The sequence below is a fragment of the Lasioglossum baleicum genome, chromosome 10 (assembly GCF_051020765.1).
Source record: "Lasioglossum baleicum chromosome 10, iyLasBale1, whole genome shotgun sequence".
Taxonomy (NCBI): domain Eukaryota; kingdom Metazoa; phylum Arthropoda; class Insecta; order Hymenoptera; family Halictidae; genus Lasioglossum; species Lasioglossum baleicum.
The window spans coordinates 600,661-611,729 of NC_134938.1; the positions used below are offsets into that span (position 1 = coordinate 600,661).

At 39.0% G+C, this 11,069-nt stretch overlaps 1 protein-coding gene and 1 non-coding gene across 2 annotated transcripts; both read left to right on the top strand.

Moving 5' to 3' along the window:
- Positions 1 to 1,643: 1,643 nt before the first annotated feature.
- On the top strand, positions 1,644 to 5,300 carry LOC143212780 (uncharacterized). Its single transcript, XM_076431914.1, has 9 exons — positions 1,644 to 2,051; positions 2,120 to 2,304; positions 2,429 to 2,613; positions 2,692 to 2,871; positions 3,052 to 3,401; positions 3,467 to 3,925; positions 3,989 to 4,212; positions 4,279 to 4,363; positions 5,042 to 5,300. Exons 1-9 carry the CDS (start codon positions 1,800 to 1,802, stop codon positions 5,291 to 5,293), a joined length of 2,172 nt encoding a protein of 723 aa, XP_076288029.1. The 5' UTR covers positions 1,644 to 1,799; the 3' UTR covers positions 5,294 to 5,300.
- Positions 5,301 to 6,769: 1,469 nt separating this feature from the next.
- Positions 6,770 to 6,841, top strand: Trnad-guc (transfer RNA aspartic acid (anticodon GUC)). The gene has a single exon. It is a non-coding gene; the product is annotated as a tRNA-Asp (tRNA).
- The last annotated feature ends 4,228 nt before the right edge of the window (positions 6,842 to 11,069 follow it).

Consider the following 11,069-nt stretch of genomic DNA (forward strand, 5'->3'; position numbering starts at 1 on the left):
GACGTTTTCGAACAGTTACCCATCGACTCTACGTACCAACCTGCAGGAAAAACTAAACATGTGTTTGCCACAAAGCTTACAGCGGTCCTTCTCGCATTCTGTTTTTCGTCTAACCGTCCCGTCGTTCTCGTGCTACAGTGTGCATTTCGAATTTCGACACTCTAAATGCCCTTCCTAAATTCTTTAGAAAAATCTTGAGGAAAATCAGTGTCGTTCGAGCCGCGGTAGAGAGAACATCTCCAAAGACTTGTCAATTCAAAACTAACGGTTGCTATTAGCTGTGTTTTTGATATTGATATTTAAACTAATCACTAGACTGCGGATCTTTATGCAAAATTAATGTTGGCTGCCGCTATTACAAGGGACAGGAGCCAGACAGATATTTGATTCGCACTGTGATCATTTTAAGAAGTTGAAAATAATACTATGGTGCTTTGAAATTATTTTAATCTCTCTACTGTATTAAAATGCACCTACTCGTGTTTGCTACAAATGCATGAAATCCGCAGTCTAGTGATTGCATTACCTAATTGTTGTGATTTGTGCAGCAGTACAAGGGATATGGCAATTATTATTAGTGCATAACTATGTGTTGACAAATGTGAACAGTGATTGTGAGTGTGGAAAAATTTCAAGGCATCTGTGTGAAATAAACACACGAATTATTTATCGATTCGAAAGTGAAAGTTAAATTCTGGATCGTCGACTTGACCGCGCATCCCTTAGGCCTTCTACCACCGGCTGTGCAGCTCGTCGACCTGGCCGTACGTCCCTTGGCTTTCGGTACTGCCGTGTACCTGAAGACATTTGTGCAGTTCGTCACCGAGTGACCCGTGACACACATTTCGAAGCAGCAAATGGATTTACGGCTGAATACGTGAGTTTTTAATTCAATCAGTTTCTGCTTCTTCTCTTTTTTTACGATTATCTCGTAAACTAAAGCCGATCGCCAAAAAGTCTAAAGAGAAATGTTGTTCAGAATCATGGTCTTGACAACGTATCCAAAGCTCATCGAAATCGGAGAGGAGATAGTTCAGATAGTACATCGATCGATTTACAATTACAAGTTACTTATCTCGTAAACTAAAGCCGATCGCCAAAAAGTCTAAAGAGAAATGTTGTTCAGAATCATGGTCTTGACAACATATCCAAAGCTCATCAAAATCGGAGAGGGTTCACATTATCGAGAAACTCTTGTTCGTTGCGATGTCGCGGCGTACCACCGACACTCGCTTGCCGGCGCGGCGTGGCGCGCCGGGCCAGGGCGCGCTCTGATTGGTCCGTGTTTTTCGTTAATAACTCCTAAACAAAGCCGCAGTTGACATTGGTGCAAAGGAAAATGTCTCTTAGAATGGTCTCAGGAACCACCCCCTTTCGGGATTTTCACGAATTTTGGGACACCCTGTATTTGGTGCGCCCCTTGAGCTAACGGCTACCTGCGTGTACCAAATTTTATAAGGCTTCTGTTCTGTGTTTCGAGGTTTCGACATGTTTTTATACCGTTACAAAGGACAAAGAAATAAGTAATTTCATTTTAGCAATTAATCTTGAACGATTATAGTATAGTATAATTATATAATCATTTGAAAAAATATATACAGTAAAGGAAGTTTTTTAATTTATTTTACGTCGCTTTTTTTCTGTGGTTATTTGCGAGTATAGTCAATTTTGCCATTCGATGCTGTTCCAAAAGAGTTTACAATTAGTTCAAATCGCTGTTTTCATAATTCAGCTAATAGAATCATTAAACAAGCGTGCAATTTGATAAAAATAATTCCGAGTCTTTTAATTACACCAGAATGCATTTTGTTATCACTTTTGGCTTTCTAGTTTCAACAAAATCTTACGAGAACGCCGGAAGCGAGAAAAGTACGGCGTCCAAGAAGAAGGTTACAAAGAAGCGACGACTTGAAGAAGAAGTAAATATTACGGAAGTTGCGTCAAATATTATAAACACTGGCGGAATATTAACAGAAACACATGTCGAATATGAACTGTTACCGGGCTACACTTTTAAGTTCGATTGCCGCTGTTGGAAGACTGCAACAAAGGTAATCTGACGAATTTATATGGTATTCATTTATATTTAGATAAGACAATTAAAGAATTCATTATGCAGATATACACAGAAAATGGTGATTGGTGCTTAAGGCCTATACTATGTCCAGTTCAAGAGAATAATTATGTTTGGGTTATATTTTCCGTCCATCACGAGGTTCATTTAAACGAAACGCAATTACGAATATTGTTTAATCACGTCATTACTTACCAAATCTTTCCTGGAAGAAAAAAGTTTTCTGAAAGGTTTGTTGCAAGTGATAATAAACAGTACACTTCTGTAGTATTTTTATTTATTTATCATTAATTTTTCGTACAATTATTTCATAAATACATATATGTTTCATTAAATATTTTAAAATATATATAGGGCAAAAAAAGACAAAGTGAAACAGCTTTATACAGATCCTGAAGCAATTAATATTCAAAGTAATGACTTTCTGGAATTATATCCTTCTGAATGGAAGGATAACATCAGATCCAAACCAGAACCAACAGTAGTCAAACATGAAACTGATGAATTCAGCATCACATCATACCTTGATGTAATACCAGGTCTAGTCTTGTATTTAAACAGTCATTGTTTTATTAAAAAATACATATAACCCTTCACTGTTACGTGAATGTTATTAGACAGCAGACATCAACATAAATTTTGGAAAATGATAAGAAAAGACAGGTTTCCCTCTGAACGTTTGGAGATCGAATTAGCTCCTGCTGAAGTGCCTCTAAAAACCAAAAAGTTAAAGCACACAAAGAAACAAGAGGCGATTGTACAAAAGTTGTCTCTAGCAGCAGGAAATCTGTTCTCCAGTAATCAAGATATTCGATATTGCAATGATTAGACTGCGGATCTTTATGCATTTATGAGAAAATTGTAACGTAACAAAGTACTTCTGATTCCCACAATCAATGCAGAACATTTTTATTTTGCATAATGATCCGCACTCCAGTAATGATTTTATCTTATTCGACTAACAAACTCGTTTTCAGACATGGGTACGATCACTTGTTGGACCAGAATGTGGCAGATATCAAGCATCTCATCTACCTTCATCTACACGCAATGTGATAACATTTTATCGAACAATAAATTACGAAGAGCATTGAATAATATATCCATCAAGTTGGAACAAATGTCCAATTTTCCTGACGACATAGTCATTCAGAATGGTTTTAGTTATCTTTATGTGAAAGCTGATTTTATCGGTAGAACAATCGTCACACCATACTATGCTATTGCTAAAACAATATACTTCGAGTTCATGCAATCCTTTGTGAGCGAAGAGTTTCAAGCAGAGGAACTAATCAGTTTTCTCGGGACAAAGCTTCTTACGTTTCAAGTAATAATTACATTCAGGGTAAAAGTACTATATCAGAGGTACTATATCAGAGTTGTATAAATTAGGTGATAGGCGTGAGAAGTAGAAATACCGGCAAGTCTCTAATTTCAATACCAAAAACACAATCAAAGGAACCGTCTATGCTTGAAAAAGAAGCTGTGTTGCTTGGCTTTGCATCATTCGATCTATCTGATCTTTTAAGAGGATTATGGGAAGTCAAATTAACAGGAAGTTTGCGTCAGCCGACTAATACGAATGATTGCAGCGGCGAAGATTCTCTAAACAGTTCTCCCTTCACCTATGACATTCTGACAATGTTTGGAACTGTTCTAAAGATCAAAGTCCGTTCAGCACATGATCTAAGGATGATTCACCAGATGGTTCTTGAACATATTCGTTCGTTTAATAGAATCTTTTTAATATTGGAAGACTATCCATTAGCCGATAACATCCTTGCGGATGTGTTTTCTCATAATTGTACATTGTTTTCTAACATTGAGGCTAGCGAGGATAACAATGTAAAGGTAATATGATCCAATTATTTGCATTTTTAAGAAACACAGTTAACAAACGAATTTCTGATACAGGTAGAAGAAACATCCAAAGATATTTTAACTGGTTTCGCAATTGATTCTTGCAACAGATATTACATCTTCCTCGAGGGTTTAGCCAAGGGCTATTTATTGAAAGTTTGGGAAAGAGTAGCCAAGCTGGAAAGCAAGAGTGTCTTTTACGATAGCAGTGCTGTATTTCTTGTAAGGCTTTATAAAGATTTCATATGCATAGGCGGTGTTCTGAAACTGAAACTAAGGTAAACAGAGTGTAACAAACATTGTGCGAGGGTGAAATGATTTTTATACTTTATAATTCTCAACAGCGAGCCTTTGGAGGTGCAGTTACGACAACACAGTATGTACATTGGTAAAACAAGAACGACTCACCAAGCTCATCTATTAAGAACGGTAGGATTAATGAAATTGACGTCAACTTTGACGGCTCTGGCTCGAACATGTTTGTTCCCAGAGGCAAGTGCTGTGAAAGCAATCCTCGAGGATGTTGGAAACATTATTTATAAATAGGATTTCCTGAGTTAAAGATCATACATCATTATCGAAGATCGTTGACAAAATAACGGGAAATTAGTAAATTTTCGGTAGATTTTTATTGTTCTGAATGAGCCGTATTGATGGTTATGTGACGCCGATCGTGTGTATAACGATTGTAAATAAAGCGTACGAGGATATTTATAAACGAATAAAACAATTATTATAATAGAACACTGTGAAATTCGTAAATATGATTTACAATGTTAGAACAATGGGAATAACGATTGAAAGCATGTAAATGTCTCTGTGTGCTTACAAAACGGAGTTTGCGCTTCGGAGTCGGGAATGGAACTGATCGCAACATTGTTACTGTCGCGATTATTTATTTAACGCTAAGCCTACCGAGCGCTAAAAGCGGTTCGAAAAGATAGTCACTGCAATTTTTATTACAATATAAAACCGGTTATGTGACGGGTAGTGGTAATATGAAGTTTTAAATGATTCAAGGGAGGATTGGTGGTTTAAATAACGTGTATAAATGTGATGTATTTAAAAAAAAAAAAGAAATGGACAGTATAGTAGTTAGTATTTCAGGTCAGAAATCGGGCAAAGGGGCCACTTTCCCAGCCGCGGCAAGACGAAGGAAGGACATCATGGGAGTCGGAGCCACCTAATCCAACAATAGTATTCAATGAAGTTCAAACCAGTGCAACGAAAAATGAATTCATACAACTACCAGAAAAAGTTATTGGAAAAACTGAGGAGGACGGAAAAAGGAAGCGCATCGCCATCAACAAATATAACCGAGGACCCTCAGGGCTCAGCGGCACCTCTATGCGGCCATAACCACCCCAACCGACGAGGCTGCGGATCAAACTTCTCAACCATAAACATTTCAATACAAATTAACGGAATGGGACAGCAACATCATTCCGTCCTCGATAGTATTATAGTGGCCAGTAATGTCAGTATCCCATTCGTTCATTCAACGTCGTAGGTGACGGACGTGCCACACGAGCGAATAAATTATAACAAAAGAAAAACACACCTAACGTCAAAATTTTCGAAGTAAAAATGTATTGTGTGCAGTTCAGTTTTTTGCATACACTGACAGAGAGGATTAAGACACGCGAATTAGCAGAAGAAAAGAAAAATCAATTAAGAAAAATTTCGCAAGAAAGTAACCTCCCATCATCCACGGATGAAGAAGAAAAAGCGGTCAAATTTGTAGGTGAGCCGACCGTAGAAAAAAATAATAAAAAAAATATTGAAGAAGTGTGCTCTCTGCACTAACAGGGAGTCACACGAAGATAAGGTTCGATAGACTTGCCAATGAGGCTTTTCCACTGCATATAAAAAGTGCCATGATGAAAGGCAATAGCAACCCGAAACGTCTAAACCCGGTGCCGAAGATACCACCGGCAAAACCAAAGGAAAAGCCATCGGCAGTATGGAGGCAATACCCCAACCGTCATACAGTGCGCTTGTAGCTGCAAATAAGATGCTATCTGAAACGGTAGACAAATTGTCGAAACAACTAAAAGAGGCCACAAAGAAAATTTGCGTCGCCGAGAAGTACGCGGCTAGACAAGTGAACGCGATGGAAGATTACATCGATAACGATGATACTAACAAAAGAGGAGACATCGACACCTGGACGAAATTCACCCTGTCAAGAGAAAAAGAGCGAGCGGCATCAACCCCAGCTACGTCAAAGAGGTCGAGACCAGATGACGATAGACCAGGGACCAGCAACACCACACTAGAGTCGAAGCGGATGGCAACCAACGCGGTGATATCATCACTTCACAGCAAAGAACAGAAGATAGATATACTAAACAAGAAGGCGTACTTTCAATCGAAAGATAGTCGATAGTCAACACAGACAACACAACTAACACACACAAACCACCACCGATCATACTACATATAGACACGAACAAACAGAAAGTTAACCTACTCAAACTACACATGAACGATTTCTACATAAAAAGTATCAGCAACAACAAACAAATATTACAAACAACCTCAATCGACAAATACAAAATAGCTTGCGAGACACTGAAAAACAACAACATACAATACTTCACATTTCAATACAGATGAAGATAACAGATAACAGAAAAACATACGACAAAGGACTGACATTTGACAGCAACATCAGCTTCAACCATCCCGAAATTCGTTATAAATACAAATTAACAGAATACGACAGAGACACCTATACTAAAACAGGACCCGAAAAAATACTGGTGGCACGAAACGTATTAAATAATAATCGCAATATTATATAGTCATAACAAAATTTGGAATATCGCTTCCTCCTCGATAGTATAGCGGTCAGTATCCCCGCCTGTCACGCGGGAGACCGGGGTTCGACTCCCCGTCGGGGAGAATATCTTTTGTCTTATGTTATATATATATATATATATATTCTTTTTGTTCTCCCCCCTTGCGATTGACAAAGTATAGGACCTCGCCTTCCCTATACTCAACCCCAAAATAAATTTTGTTCCTTTATCTTTTTTTTTAACAAGATATTTAGCAATAAGTGCAATATGTACGTGACCGGCCAGATTACGCGTACTCGACATTCGAGTCATTAATCTTAAGCTTTCTCTATAAACCACTTTCTCCTTTTATACGTTTAAGGAAATATTTGTTCTGTTATGTTAAGTTTTCCTGTTATGTATATATTTGTTATTTTTTTTGGCCGAATAAACGTATGTTTTCAAAAAAAAAAAGTGGTCAGTATCCCCGCCTGTCACGCGGGAGACCGGGGTTCGATTCCCCGTCGGGGAGTAATATATTTTTATTTTATCCCACCTAATGTATATAAGAATCCAACATGTTAATAATGTGTTACTCAATTACTCCATTATTTTTTTATTAGTATTAGTGTTATTTGATAATATTATTTGTTATTAGTATTAGGTTATTGTTCCGCTATTGTTCTTTTACCTAGCTGTAAGTATTTAATAGATATACGAATAATAACCGAAAATGTACTATATTTATATTAAATTTATACAATCAGCGATAGATTACGTTGGAAATAACAATGTAAATAAATAAAATTAATATTAAGGACATCATTAGTATAAGTTTAGTAAGTAAGTACTAATTTGTTTTCACTCCGAAATGTAAGATTGATTATGCAGTTCCTGTGCTATGCTGTATATATATGTTGTATCCATAAGTAGATAAACTATCTAGTATAAGTGTAAATAGTAGCAATAAGTGCAAACAGAATTTAATTGTAAGACCGTGCGTGCTCCGAAAACGGAGCCTTTAGTCTAGTTATTAATTTATTTATTGTTATACTTTTGTGCGTTTAAGTTTGTTGTACCTACCTGTAAATATTATATTTTTTGTTTGGTACAATAAACGTTCTGTTAAAAAAAAATGTAGTCAGTATCTCTACGCAATAATTAATAATAATAGTGACAGCGTGGAATAGAAACTCGTAACAATTACTTTCCCTTTGTTCTGTTTTATAGCAAGACAATCCGCAAAGGAAGAAAATAGATTTCTTCGAGACAATACGCAGGAAATTTTATGTTTTTACGGAAAAGACATAAGAGACAGGAAGCCCATAATGAGGAGTTCCATGAATGTTTGATGCTACCTCAAGACAAGTATTGACATCAATCGATACCAGCCGGAAGATCGTAATTTGCGCTACATTTATAGCGTAAGTGGGACCGCGTGAAAAATTAATGTTACTGAGGTGAAGTCGCGTGGTATCACAAACTTTCCATGCAGATATTTTTTTAACATTGAACGAAATGGAGGAGTTTCGGAAGCACTTCAGTATATACTCTTCTCTGTTGTGCTTTACTGCGCTATGGCCTTACGACGAATCTCTACTAGGAACGGTTCAGAGAGCCACGCTTTCTGTGCTTTATCTCAGCCTCTTAGTGATACAGGTAATTATGATTTGATTATTTATTAGATTTGTGCCATTGGAGACATTCCCACATTTTAATTATGAAAAATTCATGTCGAACGTGACACGAAAATGGCAAAACCTCGTCAGTCTTACTACTGTTTTCTAGTGTCATACCAAAACCAAATTAAAAATTGTTATCCGAAAAAGTTTATAGAATAGTTGACCTTGACGGTTTTTGACGGTTTTTTTACACGATTTCATCAGTCGCCGGTAACGTGGGTCTCTACCTACACGAACAAAAGTTCCTGAATCTGGAAATCTGGCGTTGCTAAAAAACAGTAGTTTTCTAGCACCATCTACTACCCAAATAGAGGGGCCAGTTAGCGACCTTTTTAAGACTGCAACATGGAAAGTTACCAGCTAGATACCGAGCATTGCCGATTTTGCTGATACAATGTTGCCATTTTCAGTTTGTTCTACGTTAGCCAGCCATCTTCTCGTTTCATGTAAAATTAGTATCCACTGTTATCCCGGTTATTTGTTCAGATATCGACGCTAAGGTGGGTAGAAAAATCACTGTACAATGTACTGATGATGTTATCGTTCACTTGCCCAATGACACTGTATTTTCTACGGTACGTTGGCTTTGCGGTCAACCGTCCATTAGTAAGTTACAGAACACGTTCACTATCGTTTAGTAATATTAATGTTATTATTATATTCGTTATACAACACACAACTTGTGTAATCTTAACATCTCGTTACATGTCCTCCTATATGTCTCTAGATGAGAGCTGTGTTCGATAGTTTTTCAAACGATTATAGCGTGACGAAAGATCCTGTCGAATTGGAGATATTTGCGAGGCAAATAAAATGGGCGAAACGCGTGATCTTAGCATTTTTAGGTACTGATACTGAACAGATTTTTATAAAATTTCATATGTGTGACCATGAGTTGTCTTGCCTTGGTCCCAAAGATATGTCCATCGCAGAAATCAATTAATGAAACCCTGAATTCCAGGCCTAACGGCTGTACTAATAGGATACATGTCTGTGATAGTACTGATTCCCACAATACTACGCCTCGGTACGCAACTCCAATATCTGCACATATTCGGATTCTTCTATCCTGAGATAAACCGGCAAACTGATTGGGTTAGCATTTTTTTCGTATTTGTTAACATGATGGGTCTCCTATCGATAGCAAGCACGGAATCGGCCGTCGCTGTGATTTCTGCCTATCTGTGTGGACTGCTTGAAATTGCCAGGTATCTTAGAATTATATCTGCAAACTTATGTTCAGGAATCTCATTTTCGCTTGTACCATACGGACCTCATAGGAATAACGATTGGCATCGGTGATCACTTGCCCCAGTAAACAAAATGCTCGATTTTGGACGGCAACTGCATCCGCAGAAGTAAAGCTTTCTGCTGGCAGAAACAGCGGGCAGCTATTCGAGCAGTACTGCCCTCAATTCTGTCCTCGTAAGAGGGCAGCACGGTCGCAATTCTGATTCTGCGTCGCACTAACACTAGTGCCACAGACGAGGTATCTCGCCTGTGTTAGTGCCCTGTATAATGCCACCGCCACATTAGTGCGACCGTGCTGCCCTCTTACGAGGGCAGAATTGGGGACAGTAATGCCCGAGCAGCTGACCGCAGCTTGTGTCGACACGCCCTGCCAGCATAAAGCTGGCATCTGCGTCCGAATACATATCGTTTTATGCTGGCAGGGTGCGCCCAGACAACCAGGCCTGCCCTGTGCAGACCCTGCCTAGGGCGGAGAACGGGCAGAATACTGCCGAAGCTACGTTCCGAGCTGCTCAAGGCAGGATTGGCTCAATTTCTGACGAGCATCTGTACGCGCAGCTGTAACTTGTTCTGCCGTCCGTTTGGGCAGAGCTTTGGGCATGGGCAGAAGGAAGCCAGAAAGCTGGCGACTGGATCCCGAATCTGCCTTTGTCTAAGAGGGCAGCACGATCGCACAGATGTGGCGGATGCTGTTTCCCTCGTTTTTTTCTCCTTTAATGTGTACAAAATATAATAAATATATAATTCTGTATTAAAAAATTGGTATTTCGAATTGTCAGTAAAAAGGACGGGTGCTGTATATTTGGTACAATAGAAATTTACTTCGCTTACATCTGCCACATTAGTGCGACCTACCCTTACCGACGGTGCTGTCCTGTAAAGCGGCGTTCGCCACATCAGTGCGACCGTGTTGCCCTCTTAAACAAAGGCAGATTCAGAGTCCAGCCGGCAGCTTCCTGGTTTCGTTCTGCCCATGCCCAAAGCCCTGTTCCAACGGACGGCAGAACAAGCTACAGCTGCGCGTACAGACGCTCATCAGAAATAAAATGTTTAGTTGTCGGGACGCTGTCCAAAACTGAGCATATCCCAAGCATCCTGAGCTTCGAGCGCGTTCTGCCAGCGTAATGCTTGCCATCTGCTGGCATCGTACGATTGCTTGAGGCAGGCCTGGCTGACTGGGTGATTGCCCCACTAAGTACTTTTTTGCTCCGGAGCATGAATATCGTCATAAATTGCTATTATGTGGTCGCAGAACCACATTTTCTTTATCTTGGGAGACGCAATTCTTGCTTGAAGCAATAAGTTAATCCAGGCCGAATCACAACTATCTAAGGGTGATGGACAGACTTGAACTAATAGGCTCCCTTGAGGAAGAGCTAGATACAGTCATAGAGAAGGTCCATAGAGGTCTTTCTAGTC